Below are 16,100 nucleotides of genomic sequence, written 5' to 3' on the forward strand. Positions count from 1 at the left end.
AGAAGCTGAGAAAGGTGAGAGGCGGGTGCACCAGCCCAAAGGGGAGAGCAGTACTCAATCAGGCTGCAGATGAAAGCTTATAAATGGTCAGGAGATCAGGTGTGCCAAGGAAGGACTTTGCACGACAGAGGATGCTCAATCGGCAACTGGTTTTGAAGGCCAGCTTGGAGATACGGCTTTCCCTGGAAAGATGACAGAAAGTGAGGGCCAAAAGTTTGGATGAAAGAACTTCTTCAAAAGGATTGGTGAGAAAGTAGATGGGGGTAGGGAGTTGGTTTCCAGACGGTCCTTTTGGAGCGACATAGTGAGAGTGAGGGATTTGTCATTATTAAAAGACATGTTCCACATGTTGGACCAGCTTGTGATTTTATCCAGGTCTGCAGAGAGTGAAGAGGCTGCTGCTTACCGATCTCAGGGATGACAGATGTTACGGCAGAGGGTGGAGTCATCAGCAAAGAGATGAAGAGGATTTTCCATTGAGTCGGAGAGATCATCTATCTATAATTCCAGCAGTGTGTGTGTGTGTGTGTGTGTGTGTGTGTGTGTGTGTGTGTGTGTGTGTGTGTGTGTGTGTGTGTGTGTGTGTGTGTGTGTGTGTGTGTGTGTGTGTGTGTGTGTGTGTGTGTGTGTGCGCGCGCGTCCGCTGTTTCTCGACAACCACTGGTCCGATCTAATTGAAACTTGCCAGATATATTGCTGGGGACCTGAGGATGTGCCTTTTCAAGGTTTGATATTAATCGGACAAGTGCTTCCCAAGTTTTGGCCATTTATTTACCAAACCAATGACAAGACACGTTATTGCGTGGGCGTGGCCGATGGGGAAGGGAAGCTCAGCCGCATTCCCCATTACGGGTTACAATGTATGGGCTTCCGGATAATGATGACTTCGTGTATTCTAATAATTTCTCGATTTCTTATGCGCATTTATAGATAAACACAATGCCCCAAGTCATGATCATTTTCATATTAGACGGTGCATAAATTTCGGTAACATCAGAGTGCTGGTATGCTCCGAACCAGGAAGTAAATTTTTTTCTCTCTCTTCTCTTCTTTTTGTTTTTCCTTGCCACGACATTGCGAAAAGGTAAAATACGTTGGCGCTAATTGAATAATTGGGTACTAAAACTAAATTGCGAATAATCATAACTGCGAATAATCATAACTGCGAATAATATGCGAACTTCCGGGCCATGCATGTCCGGGCACGCGAGAGCGAAGAAACGGCCTGTGTGGTTATTGTTTGTTGCTCGCGGTTTGAATATTTATTTATTATTATTATTTTTTTTTTTTTACGGGCACGTACGAGTTGATAAAAATGAGAAAAAGAACTGGGCCTAGAACACTGCCTTAAGGAACTCCAGCCTTGACATGAATAGGGGATGATAGAATTCCATTTTGGGCCACATGTTGACTGCGACAGGAGAGGAAGTCTGCAAGCCAAGAGTGGAGAATGCCACGGATACCATAGCAAGAGAGTTTGATGAGCAGGCCAGGGTGCCAGAGCATATCGAAAGCACGTGATATGTCTAGGTATATGGCTCTGATCTTATGTCTGGCATTGAGGACCTCCATCCATTGTTGGGAAAGCAGGAGCAGCAAGTCCAGGGTAGAGTGATGTGGTCTGAATCCAAATTGATGAACGGAATTTTGGTTTTGCTATAAATAAATAAATTGCTAATATATAAGACTTGACATTTACTGCACTGTCTTACTAAGACAAGAAGTTTGAGAAAGGCCCTAAACAATGAAGGAAGCACAGAGGGGGAGGAATAACATAAATTAATAGTTTTTTGCTCACCTGGACTTGTCAGGTGAGCTTATGCAATCGAGCAGTGAAAGTGAGTGAGTGAGTGAGTGAGGCAGTCAGTGAACACTTCAGTCATTATCGCTTGAACCAAACACACAATTTTGATGAAATGTGGCCACAAGCTTCATATGTGATGCATAACAAAAGTGTATTGACCACTTCAAAATCTGCGCTCATTAAAGGGGGTCTATGGGGTTTTTTTTGACCCCCCCCCCCAAAAAAAAGTATTTGCTCTCTTCTCCAAAACTACACACACTATTTCTGTGAAACATGACCACAACCTTCATCACCCGTTAATGCACCAAAGTGTATTGACTGCATCAAAATCTGCAATCATTAAGGGGTCTACGATGGTGGGGGAGAGGGGGAGGGGGGTTGAACACCCCAAAATAGATATTTCTTCTCTTCTCCGAAACTACACACATGACTTCCATGAAACTTGACCACAACCTTCATCACCTATAATGTATCAAAGTGTATCGACTGCATCAAAATATGCGCTTATTAAGGAGGTATACGGGGGGGGGGAGGGGGGTTCTGACCCCCCACAAAAATAGGTATTTCTTCTCTTCTCTGAACTACACATGTAATTTCAATGAAACATGACCACAACCTTCATCACTCTTGATGTACAAAAGTTTGTTCAAGGCATTAAAAACATTCAGGGTCGACGGGGTCTGTGGGCGGTTTGAGTGACTGTTGCTCCTAATCCAGGTGAGCTTCAGGACAGCGGCGATCCTATTTTATTAATCTTGTTTCATTTTTTGCTAATATGTTAAAGACATTTGTCTCAAAGTCCATTCACAGTCTCTCAAACATACCAGCGAGGTCGGACTTGGGTAAGAAGCAATACATATACTCTCTGGTCGGCAATACTCAGGCAGTCGTTGCCAGAGTTCTTCGGCCAAGAAAGGCATAAATGGTGCGATGAGGCGCAAACCCAACTCAGTACAGTGGTACAACGTCTGCCGCACCATGTGTTGCTCTGTAGCATTACCAAAGCGCAGAACACTCTTCACAGTTTCCTGCACCCACATGCTCCATTGTTAGCATCTAAAATGACAACATAAAAATGGCAAAGGAAAAGTTATACTTTTCGATAATACAGTACATAGCAATATTGTGGTCATTATAAGTCCAGTAAAAAAAAAAAAGAAAGGGCAGGGCGAGAATATGAAAGAAAGGTAGAGAAGAAAAGGGAGGTTGGAAGGAGAAGAAAGTGATGAGAATGGAGGACAATGTAAGAAAAAAAAACAATTGGAGATCTTCAAATTTTTCCCGATTGACTGACTGACTAATTAACTAATGAGAATGCAGGCATACCAAAACTGTTATCCCATTGAATTGTCATTTTATTGTAAATGACTATACTTTTTAAGTTTGACCTCTCGGAGTCTCGGGCGACAAATAAGTACAAATGCCCACATACTGTTTAACTTAAGCATACCAGGTAAGTTCTGCAGAAATCTTGCAGCCAGAAGTGATGCAACGCGGCTGTGACAGAAGCTAGGTCCATCTCCCGGAATCCAGAATCTGCTTTTCCAGTCACTGCAAATAAGCGGCTCAGCATCCACCGATCCATAACTCCAAACCTGTCAGGCTGTGTAAAACAATGGATTTGTCAAAAAACAGATCTTATCTCATTCCACAACATTTAAAGTCATTATATATAAAATAATAATAATAAAAATAATATTCATAATAAATACACACAGGCATAGTAATAGTTATTCTGCAAATGTATTTTTATCTTGCCAAAACGAAGTTTTTGCAAGATATGTTAGTCAGCTTGTATGTTTTTTTTGTTTATCTGTAATCACGTATCGATCACTGCAGAGCACAGTTATCATTGGAAATTTTTATAACTTCGCATATCAGAGTCCTATAGAGGTCCCTTTCAGCGCATAAAATTTTCAAGGTCAAGGTCAAAGGTCAAGGTCACTTTGTCGCAAATCAGGGGAGTCGACGAAACCCTTATTTTTTGAGTAATTTTGATCAGATCATCTTCAAACTTCATGGGAATATAGTTCATGGTCTGGCGCTCAGCTGATTAATTTTTGGTGGTGATCGGCCTTGACCTTCATGGTTAGCATTGGAGGTCGAAAGTTTTTGAACCCAAGGTCAAATTTTGAAATCTTAGATGCCATATCGAGAAATACCTCATATGAAAGCGCTTGATAAGTGCTTTCCAGATCTGTCAAAAGTTTGACGCTATGACGAAAAAACGGATTTTTCAGAAAATTTTATTTCCTCAGTTCTCATCAATATCTCTTGATATTTCATGTACAACGGCCTGGAGAGATACCATTAACCGTACGAAAATATAAAGGTCAAGGTCAAAGGTCTAGGTCACAAAAAGGTCAAGCATCAAGGTCGACGAGACCCTTATTTTTTGAGTAACTTTCATCGAATAAATAAGTCACTCATGTTCACATTTTGGCACGATACTGGTCACCCTGGGGGTGACATTGGTTTTTTTTTGCATATCAGTCAGACAACGTACAGATTGGAGAGGTTGTGGTTCAAAGTCATTCCCTAATGCTGCTAGTGTGAACTTCAGTGCATTCCAGATCTTGTTGCAGAAATGACGGAAGTTCAGAACTGTTGCCACATCAAAAATCACATCTTCTCCTGCACTCCAGCATCAGAAGGTAGTTTTAGATATGAAACATTCAAAATGTCACACATATGAAACACTATTGAAAAAGTGATAATCACTCAACGATAACAAAATTAAAATCACAAAATTTGTTATTGTCTTTCTCCTCCTGCCCCTCCCCAACACACTTTTTTAGTTGAAAACGAAAAAAATGTGGACATTCACAAAGGATTACAAAGCAATTTTACTTGCAATTGATTAAATACATTTTATGACGAGTTTATAGAAGTGATTAATTACTTACCAAATGGAATATAAATATATAATATATGCTTTTTGGGAGGACTCTTTACGTGAATCCCATGCGGACTGAAAATAATTAAATATATGCGGTCGCAACCGCTCTGTGTTGTGTACCACTCCATAATATGCGTGGACCAGCACGCATATTATGGAGTGTGAGTGAGTCACACTCGCACTGATTGGACTCACACTAGATGACAACACTTGAAGGCTTGTTTAATTACATATTAATTAGCATCATCATCATACTCATACTAAAATATGCAATTTTGTGTCTGTCTGGTCGATGCATCTGGTCGTTTGATATCCAATCTCAACCAAACTTTCCAGGGGGACTAAGGGTCCGTCATACCTCATAAGACAAAGGTTATATACTTTGTTTGACCATCAGAAGGGGGAGGAGGGGGACTCAAATTATCCACCTAAATGTGTACCATAAATGTGCACCGTGTAGCACCACTCCCGATGGGAGGGTGCATGATGACAGGCTTTCCATCTCAATCGTTTTCGCCTTAAGTCTACATTTTCAGACATTCTTTTAACAGTCTATGATGCCGCTTTTAGCTCAAATGCAAAAGATCTGGAGGAATTCCAATGTTATATTTGCTTTTTCCATCTTTGGAAAATGTTTGAAGCTTATAGTGTCATTTGTGTCTTGCAGCTGCTGTGCTTTTTACTTAATTGGAATTTTAGGTCATTTGACTGCTGTTCCTTTTTCATTCTTGCCTATTTCTATTTTTTTTTTGGTCCTATTCCTATGTGGTACACAAAATGAAGTTGACCCAGGTCCCATCCCCCTGAAATAATTTTCTCAGAAAAGGTAGCACAAGCGGCCAAAAAGGGCACAGAATCCCAAATTTCCCTAAGGACCCCAACTCCACGCCGTATTGGTGTCACGCAACGTGCTCCCATGCCCCCCCCCCTCTTTTCAATAACGATTCACACCCTTGATTGCAAGTAGAAATGGGACACAACTCCTGGAAGATTGTGTTAGACTAAATATAGTGAATAATGAAATAGCATATTTGCCAGTGTTACCTTGACTGGACACAGTACAATTACCTTTTAAGTGAAGGGAGCAAAAGGCAAAGCGCAATGCATCCGTTCCACACTCAGGAATCCCATTTGGAAATTGCTTTTTCTGTATAAAATGAATAAATTTTTGGGAAAAACAATGAAATTATAAAATTCATAAACAATATAAAATAAGCATGAATAATTACTTCAATGGAAATTTGGGTTAAAAAACAAAACAAACAAAAAAACTTTCATCATGAGGTAAAAGGAAAATGTAATCAGAATAGAAAATGCTTCCATCAAAATTCCAAGCAGCAACAGCATGCTGCGAGGTCACCCTGGAATGACAATTCTGCAACAAAAACACCATGTGAGTATTTGGAGAACATCCAAACAGCTTGGATGAAACACTTTTTTTGGTGATAGAAATAAAAAAGGCTTGCTTTGACCCTTGCATGATATTATGGACCCAGGTCTTATCGCACGTCCTCCTCAATAAAATGTTAACCTCCCTCAAGCAAGATTCCTGGAGCTCGACTGCAATGGCTGCATGAGTTGCCTTTTGACCAAACGTGAGGTCGTTTGGTACCAACTTTGTAATAACCTCAATTATTATCCTGAGAGGATGGTGCAGAGGGAGTGTCTCATCTGCATTATATTCTCAGCAAAGCTACTATAGAAATGGTGTTTTGCAGGCAGGCATCAGTGTGCCATTCTTCATTTGGACGTTAAGCTGGGGACATATCCAACATTAGTTGGTTGACCTCAAAGATCCCACAGAGTCTTTCTACAAAGAGGGGAGTTATTGCTGGCACAGAGTCCAAATCCTGCTCTAACTGATAGGGTGTACTGCATCAGTGGAACAGCAAAACTCCCCCACTCCCTGATAAATGCCACTACCTGTGGGCAAACCTCATAATTGATTAAGTGGTGCCAAGCCAAGTATGCATACAATAGTACGATAATGGCATTAATGAATTTCCAGAGAGAATTAATGATAGTTTCAAAACTTCCAACACTGACTAGCAATTCCAGAAATTCTCCAAAATTAGTTGCACAAAACAATAAATACTTGTTTGAGTGACAGAAGTTGGTTCCTTAAAGTCTACATGTTCCTTAAAACATGTCTGCATGCAGAATATGTCGGTGCACGGAATAAGAGACTGATCGTTGTGTGAATGTTAAGTTCTCGCAATCTTATTTGTATGAAATCTAGCCTCTTGGCCATTTCAAAGACAAGATTACATCAAGACGGTCATTGGACGATCCAGGATTGTGTCAAAACCCCATCTCATGACAATTTACTCTGAGACAGAGTCTTCCTTCCCCCCTCTCACAAACAATTAATTATACACCAGATTTATGCTAAATTGGGAAATGAAAGACATTTAGTACAAGTGAAAATCCTGAAATTTTTAATAGCTCAGGATAAATGATTGCTCAGAGTAAACAATATTATTGTACAAACTTTGATAAATATTTTTTACATCATCTCATACGAAATTTACATCAACCGCGAACTATCCTCGTATGTAATGGAGCAGGGAGAAGTTTGCACGCTCTCCTCTAAACTCTTATTTTTCTTGTAAGAGGTTTGTTTTGAATACTTTAATAATACCAAACTTATTTAAATTCAAACAAAACGAGATGCAAAAGAACAATGGCAATAGTGAAGAAAATATGGGCCAGAATAGAGTATATTTTATTTAAATCTGCAAGTTTAATAAACCTTGAGTGCAGTGAGTTTCTCCTTTGTTAAATAAATATCTGAAACATAATAAAATCCCCAAAAGCAAAAAAAAAAAACATGCCAAATTAAACCTGCAGAACATTTACAATTTCCACATTATAAACCAAGCTTGCATTATCACACACTGATGAGGCGACATCAAGTGTGTATTTTAAAATCTGAACCTTCTACTGTGCAAGGTTTTTGTGCATTTTAATGTTTCAGGGCTCACAGAAGAGCTACAAAAGACAAGCATGAGAAAGACAATATTCTGGAGAATTCTAAATCAAAAAAATAAGGAACCAGGTGAGGAGTTAAACAAAACAAAGAAATATTTTGTGAAGAATATAGTTTGACAAAACATTATTTTAACATCTTATCACATAATGTCTTCAATATTGTAATATGATAAAGTGAATCAGATAAATTAATGTAAGAAATACCACAAAATACACCACTTTAACAAGAGATCACATGATAAAGCAATGGCCTGTAATATGCCTGGTGTTGGCTTAATGGTTAGGGTGGTGGGCTTTGGATCCTAGGGTCCTCAGTTAAAATCCCGCTCAGCTGTTGAATTAATACCAGGTGGGGTTAACTCGGCCTGTCATCCTTCTGAGGACGGCAAAATGAGTGCCAGCATGCTGGTATACTGTGTCGGAGTGGCGACCCGTCCAGGATTGTGCCCAATAGCCAAGGAGACTGCTTAAGCAGCACCAACACTCTGCACAGAGTATGGTCCCAATCTCCTTCCCCTCCTGTAATATGAACTTATAACATACAAAGTTGATGTGATATTATATCCCAGAAAACATTTCACAAAATAATGTAGATAAGGTTGTGAAGGATAAAGTACAAGGAAGGAGGGGTGGGGTGAGTATGAGAATGAGGAAGACGAAGAGAATGTAATGGTTAAAATTTTTTTCTTTTTTCTTCATTTATTTCATTATTTATAGTCTACAGGACTGTTCAGTACATATGGTTTGTGAGGAACAAACCAATTTTGGCATGATTGACGTGAGTCTATAAATAGCATGATCAATTGTAGGGACAGTGTAGCAATTAAAAGCTGTATTGAGTAGAGGGGCATCATGAACAACAGCACTTCCACCTTAAGCTACTGATTTTATTGTTGACGAGCGTTCATTCGGCAACTTTCCAACCCCTTTAAGTCATCAGTCGGTGTTTTCTTTTTTGTGTGCATGAAACGACTTTTATATGAGTTTCCAGGAAATTATATTAGTGGCCAAGCGAATGATTTGGAATTTGCTAAGGGAAGCAAAATAAGTGGCTGCTGGTAGCATTAGACAGGTGGCCGTTATGTAAAGGTTAGTTTGAAGGTTTTCTGTGAAGAGGTTTTTTTTTGTGTGGCCGCTATAATCAGGTGGCCATTAAGACAGATTTGACTGTACCAATAATAGCCAGTGCCTTGGATTAAAATGCTTTTAAAGAGAACAAATGAGCAGGGGTTTCTTCAGAGGAGAAACTACTTCGATCAAAAGCTAATAAAAACTGCCAATGAATAAGTATGTTCCAGGAAGATTAAATTTCATTGCAAACTTCTATTAACAAACTGTGCTTAAAGAAAGCTCCAAAATTCAAGGATTTTATATCAGGTCACTCATAAACACAATGATGTATGGTCACTACAAGCTCACCTGCAATTCATGGGAAATGCACAACTCGCTTTCTGTTAAATTTCCTTCCAGCAACTTTGATTGCATGTCCTGGCAATGAGAGTGCATGATACAGCTTTCTTAAGCATTACATTCTCAATAAAACACTATCCAACTCCTTAATGCTTGAACATAAGCTGAAGTAACATTTAACTGTCAGTAGCACACTCTCACTATGTCTATTAAATCTCACACTCTCACTATGTCTCTTCGAAAGGACCGTTTACAAAACCCCCCCATCCACTTTCTCAACAATCCTCTGGAAGAAGTCTTTTCTTTCAAGCTTCTGGGTCTCACTATCTGCCATGACCTTTCCTGGGAAAGTCACATTTCCAACCTTGCCTCAAAAGCCAGTCGCCGACTGGGAATCCTCCGTCGTGCAAAGTCCTTCCTCGGCCCTCTTGAGCTCCTGACCACTTACAAAGCTTTTGTCCGTAGCCTGATGGAGTACTGCTCTCCCCTCTGGGCTGGTGCTCCTGCCTCCCACCTTTCTCGACTTCACGCTGTCGAAACCAGGGCTTTTAAGATCATTGGCATCTCCCGCAATGAAGCTGAGTCTTTGGGCCTCTCACTCAATCACCGCAGGTTGGTCGGTGGTCTTTCTGTCTTCTACCGACTCCTCTCCAGCCTTGCCCCCCTGCTCTCTCTGTGATTTGTCCCAACCACATTTCCACAGGTCGCTCAAGGTCCGCCAACAACCCCCTTCTGGTAAAACTACCAAAATCACGAATCACTGCTCATCTTCACTCTTTCATTCCTCTTTTTTCCCGCCTTTGGAATAAACTTCCTCACTCTATTCTTTCCCATTCTTCCCTCCAGGCTTTCAAAACAGCTGTTCACCACCACCTCTTATCTTCCCCCATCCAAATCCTCGATCTTTTCTACCCCCGATAATCCACCCAAGCCCACTTCCTTCAATTCTCCTGCTTTCCTTCCTGAAAGTCCCTTTAATGTCCATCTTCCCCTCGCCATGTTCCCCGTCCCATCCCCATCCTTCCCCATCCTTCCACAGTTCACCTGTGTCTGTTCCCCAATGTTTTGTCGCTTCCACTCCCGCCCCTCTTGTCTCATGCCTCCTTGCTGTGAGTTGTGTGTTAGCTCTCATACGAGCCTCGACCAAGGTATACAAAAAAAAAAAAAAAAAATAAAAAAAAAAAAAAAAAGCACAAAGATTAAATTTAGGTGTACAGGTTCTTTTTCCAAGTACATTAAATGAAGACAATTGTGAAGCGAAGGGACCCAACAAATAATGTAGGTGAGAGATTTTTGTAAAGGTGGAGGAACTATTTCAGGAGATATAATTTAAAAAACAACATTTTTAACCTAAAATAATTGGCAAACAAATTACTCCACATACACCTAATTAATGCTTCCTCTCAATGTAAAAAAATCCCAAATTTAGGCTTTATATGCAAGAAAAACAGAAATATGATCAAGCAAATTATGTGTAGCATCAATGAAAAGTGCAGAATTTAGTTTTTTTAATACTCGACTTTCATGACATCATAATATAGGAATGCAAGTTAAGTTTTAAAGCTTCTCAAATCAGTAAGTTTGATTGGTTGAGATGGCATAAAATGTTGTCCAAGTACTGTAAACTGGAGGTTTTTGGAAGTGCCAACAAGGCAACTTGTATTCCAGTGTTTAAGCATATGATTCAATTGAAATGAAATAATGCTTTTAAATGCTGTGGAAAAAAACAAACATTCTTTTTGGAAGTGAACCACCATTTGTGCAGCATCTTGTACAACACCTTATTTAACACGTTACATGAGTTCTTCATGCTTGCTTGCATCCTTTATGATGTCCTTAAAAAATAGTAAGCTTCCTAGTGGGAATGATTTTCAATTTTGTGTGACTGTCAGACAGGGAGACAGACAAAAATATATTATCTCACTTCTGTCTGTGTATGTGCGATCAGGACAACTTCATAGTCAAAGTACTGCTAATCTACAGGTTTGTTTTCCGATTCATGTTCAAGATATACCATTGACTTGAAATCAAGTTGCTCCTCGATCATAAACTGTTTGTAGAAGGAAGGACAGACAGAAGTGAACCAATTGCTTAACACCGATTTTCGCTTTTCACGTATGGGGTAATAAATGCTTTTGAATTGTTATAATCGGAAAAAAAAATGACGGAGCAAAGATCTAAAATATATACCCGATTCTGCATACTTGTAATACAACACTGACCATCAATTTCTTGTAAATGTGAAAACTGAAGATATTTCCCTTGTTGATTATTGTTTCAATATATATATATATATATATATATATATATATATATATATATATATATATATATATATATATATATATATATATATATATATATTGCAGCACACTGATTGAATAACTAATGCAGGAACAAAATGATTGTTGACGCAATTTGTACAACCGTGAACCAGAACTACTTACCTGCAAAGATATTCCTGAAATGACATCCAAGGGATCAATTGCATTTCCCAAAGACTTGCTCATCTTTTTACCATGAGCACCTCGCACCATGGGGTGGAAAAGCACCTTGAAATGAACACGCCCAGTTGTCACGTCACTTTAAAACATCAAATTACATTTAAAACCTGTTTTTTTTTTATACTGAAGAAAAAAACAACAACAACAACAACAACAACAACAACAACAACAACAACAACAACAAAAAAAACTTACTGTGTGAAAGGGTAGTTTCCCAGTTAGCTGTTGTCCAAGCATGGCCATACGAGCCACCCAAAAGAAGATTAAATCATGTCCTGTTTCTATCATTGTGTTGGGATAAAAGGCCTCAAGATCTTTTGTCTGAAAAGATGTGAAAAGTAAAATAATCAGCATTACTTTCAATGTTAAAAGCAGTGAAAACTAGAAAGTATCCCAAAATGCAAAGCCCTTCTGTGTCCGCTTTATACTCAAACTTAACTTGACGAAAACAACAGCTAAAAGAGAAATGTAAAATTTATTAATTAATCTTCTCCATATTCTCATAATTAAGGTTTGTTGAAATTTTGATGTCAAAAGCTCAAATGGTAAAAAATATTCTGGGCTCAACAGTCAACACACACACAGACGCGCGCACACACACACACACACACACACACACACACACACACACACATACACATACCAAAACCCCATCTCCCACTGCGCATGAGTGGACGAGCAAAAAATAAAAAAAGAATAAAACTGATGAAAGTTAATAATTCAACTTCAAATTACTTCAACCTGTTAATCAAAGTGTAGTTGTTAACAATTGGGATATTATAACAATGACAAATATACCATCAGAGATGGGGAATCCCCCGCCATTGAATGAAAAAGGTCATACATATTCCAGATGAGGGAGGTGAATTGGAAACAAGACACCATTTGGTCATCATCTCGAAAAAGTTCCCCAGGGGTGAGGAACGTAATAACCAAAAATAATTGAAATCAGATAAGCGGTTTTCCATTTATTACAAAAAACCTTTTTTTCAAGATGGCCGCCCCAGTCGGCCATCTTGGATCCGGCCACGCCCAAAATCAATAGGGTTCTTCCTTTTTAGGTGGTACATGTGTGACCCAAATTTCAAATTGATATGGCGAACAGTTCATGAGTTATCGCACTCACAGCTATAAATGTTGACGCCCGGAAGGACGGCCGGCCGGCCGGACAGCCGGACGACCTGGGTGACAACAATATCCCCCTTCCGCCACGCGGTGGGGGATAAAAACATTAAATTAAAAATAAAAATAAATAAAAGTAATTAGTATCTTCATACAATTAACTGAACTAATGTTTGGCAAAACGGTGAGCCAAAAAACATTTTCCTGAACATAAAATTTCATGTAAAGTCAGTAAACTGACAAAAGGGAGAAAAATGGATAGCAAGATAAGCTGTAAGGTAAAAATAAACAATGAAAAGCAACAAAACTGATTAATTATGAGAAGCAAGAAATGTGCAGTGGTCAAACAAGTAATTACATTGTTCAACAGCAGGAAACATCACATGTCTACAAGAATGAGGAAACAGCAAGGGAGCATTCTGTAATTTGTTTGGGTCAGTGAGTGGAAGATTGTTAATATTCATTATGCACCATATTTTGTGATGAGGAATAACTGCCATTCCAAAAAGTAATTTGGCTCACTTTTCACAATCAATATTTTTGTCAGTGTGCTATCACAGGTTAAATCTGAAGTGTTTGCCATCATTTGCCATGAATTTTGGCACACGGTGCAAAAAGAAGAAGAATTCCAACGCAAAATTACTATCACATTACAAAATAGCATCTGTGATGAAGCACCTGGCAGGGCCAGCCCAGTGCAGCAAATGGAAACAAGGCCGAGGAGAACCATGTGTCCAAGACATCCTCATCTGCCACAGAGAACAAAACATGTGTCAGCTAAGTAATCCAAGCGTCATCCAAACGATAAAATAATCAGGCATGGCTTGGGGATACAAAACAATCAAATGTTTTAAATTATCGTGGTGAATATAAAATAATTATCAAAATACAAGCTCCCTACATGAACAAGTGACCAGAATACAAACAGCAAGCATCACAATGTAATGTCTGTGACAGGTAATCTGATAAATCACAAGATCATCATTGCTGAAGGACTGGGAATGCACATCCAGCTAAGGATTGCTTATGTCATAAACTGTCATTCGGTCAAAACATAATACATTGGATTGTATGATGAAGACGAAGCCTCGACATCAAATTTAAGCAAAATTAGACAATTTTATAAAAGAAAGGAATCAAAACATTACATCAGCTTCAAACAATTCAGTACTGTACTCTCATGCATCACATTTTCATGCATTCCAGGTGTCACATTTGATGCAACAGGAGGTTTTGTTGCACAGACAAAATAATTGTCTTATTTTCTTTTTAACGAAATAAGAGAATTACAACTTGCCTTGCTGTAGGGTAAAGTCCTCGTCCTTCAAACCAAATTTTTCACAAGCCTTTTTGCGTGCTTCTTGCTCATTCCGAGCACAAACCCATAAATCTCCAACCTGCACAGTTCGTGCGTGACAAAATTATATACAGAACAGAATTATTAAGGCTAATGTGGGTGTGACACAGTCTTTGTCTCAACCAAAAACATGATTCTTTTATTTTTCAGGAGAAATAAGCTTCTTATGCAAACTCGAACAGTGCTCAATATAACTCACCTCGGGCACTCATTCTGAACAGAAATACCATCGTCAACTGAACAGCTACGATTATGGCCCACTGCTATTATGGCCTATATATCTGTATCATCCATGCACCATATGTCACATACATTGCCATTATGCATAGCTTTATTGATTATTAGGATATTTATCAACCACTTTTGTGCACATTCAGGCTAAATTGTGTCAATGGAGATGAATATGAAAAGATTTTCAAACTATTTCCCCATGGTTTGAAAATCTTTTCACCACCGCCAAAAAATAAGCCAGTCGCCGATTGGGCATCCTCCGTCGTGCAAAGTCCTTCCTTGGCACACCTGAGCTCCTGACCATGTACAAAGCTTTCAACCACAGCCTGATGGAGTACTGCTCTCCCTCTTTGGCGAGTGCTCCTGCCTCTCACCATTCTCAGCTTCACGCTGTGGAAACCAAAGCATTTAAGATCAATGGTATCTCCCACAATGAGGCTGAGTCTTTGGGTGTCTCACTCTCTCACCGCAGGCAGGTCAGTGGTCTTTTTGTCTTCCATAGTCTCCTTTCCGGCCTCAACCCCCTCCCCCCTTGCTCTGCCTCACCGATATTTCCACAGGGCACTCATGGTCTGCCAGCAACCTCCTTCTGGTAAAACTACAAAGATCAAGAATCATTGCTCACTTTCATTCCTCTTTTTGCCCACATTTAGAACAAACTCTCACACACTCTTCAATCCCACTTTTCCCTCCAGGTCTTCAAAACAGCTGTTCACCATCACCTCTTATCTTCCCTCATCCAAAACCACGATCTTTTCTACCCCCATTAATCCACCCCAAACCCCCACCTCCTTCATATCCCATGCTTTCCTTCCTGAAAGTCCCTGTACTGTATTGTCCAGCTTGTTTACCCTGTGTACCCCACCCCATCCCTCTCACTTCCACAGATCTCCTCATGCGTCAATTCCTCAGTTTTCTGCTTCCCTCTCCCATCCCTCCTGTCTCCTGCTCCCATTGTTATACGTTATGTGTGTTAGCTCTTATACAAGCCTTGACCTTGAATATTAACAAAAATAAAAAAAGTAAAAAATGGCTCATCGATCACACAGTATGGATAAATTTTTGCATCGATCTGTGAAGCGATTCTAGAGAAGATTTTCTTGTTTTACTTTTTTATTTTCAATCCTACGCCTGGTGTTGGCTTAGTGGTTAGGGTGGAGACTTGGGATCCTAGGGTCCTGAGTTCAAGCCCCGTTGGCCGCTGAATTAAAATATACCAAGAGGTTGACTCAGCCTGTCATCCTTCTGAGGTTGGCAAAATGAGCACCAGTGTACTGGTAAGGGGGACACTGCATCAGCTGCATCGCCGCGTCCCAACCAATGATGCAACCAGCAGCCACAGGCTGCGCTCGATAGAGAGAGAGATTTTCAATCCAATACAGCCGCCAGATTGCATGACCGATGACATCATAAATTCAATTCTTCACTCACGTCGGGTTGTAGATCAGATATATGAAGTTTCAGATTTTTTCAGAGAAGGATTTCGATTCAGCCAATTATGGCAAGAATAACACTTCACCTATGATGTAATCGTTACCACCATATATATACCCCATTGGGAGTTAATGACCTATAGCAAGATTCAATTTTTTTCATTAAGCGGTCTCAGAGCAGACGCCCAATTTTTTCCTTTAATCCAACATGGCTGCCATCCCATGTGACGTATGACATCAGAGTTAGCAATAAAATATTTTCCATGGAGAGTCCCTCATATGTTTAAAGTTTCACATCGATCAGCCAAGCAGTTGCAGAGCAAAATTTTTTTTAGTGAAAACAGAAGAC

The 16,100-nt window shown here is 39.6% G+C and overlaps 1 protein-coding gene across 4 annotated transcripts in view; it reads right to left on the minus strand.

Annotated features, from left to right (window-relative positions):
- LOC147034848 (valine--tRNA ligase, mitochondrial-like) overlaps nucleotides 1–16,100 on the minus strand; it is an 81,876-nt gene that overhangs the window by 13,184 nt on the left and 52,592 nt on the right. For all 4 annotated transcript variants that reach the window (XR_015060540.1, XR_015060541.1, XM_085890351.1 and 1 more), the window contains 9 exons: nucleotides 14,028–14,127; nucleotides 13,409–13,479; nucleotides 11,804–11,929; nucleotides 11,552–11,656; nucleotides 9,114–9,182; nucleotides 5,772–5,850; nucleotides 4,311–4,438; nucleotides 3,255–3,407; nucleotides 2,629–2,832 (listed from right to left, as the gene is read on the minus strand). Coding sequence is in view for 2 of the 4 variants with exons in the window: in XM_085890351.1 (XP_085746477.1) it covers nucleotides 2,629–2,832; nucleotides 3,255–3,407; nucleotides 4,311–4,438; nucleotides 5,772–5,850; nucleotides 9,114–9,182; nucleotides 11,552–11,656; nucleotides 11,804–11,929; nucleotides 13,409–13,479; nucleotides 14,028–14,127 (1,035 nt within the window). In the remaining 2 variants the exon portion in view is untranslated. The remainder of the gene's footprint in view (nucleotides 1–2,628; nucleotides 2,833–3,254; nucleotides 3,408–4,310; nucleotides 4,439–5,771; nucleotides 5,851–9,113; nucleotides 9,183–11,551; nucleotides 11,657–11,803; nucleotides 11,930–13,408; nucleotides 13,480–14,027; nucleotides 14,128–16,100) is intronic.

The sequence above is a fragment of the Eptatretus burgeri genome, chromosome 1 (assembly GCF_056783735.1).
Source record: "Eptatretus burgeri isolate ZD-2024b chromosome 1, Ebu_testis_v1, whole genome shotgun sequence".
Lineage (NCBI taxonomy): Eukaryota > Metazoa > Chordata > Myxini > Myxiniformes > Myxinidae > Eptatretus > Eptatretus burgeri.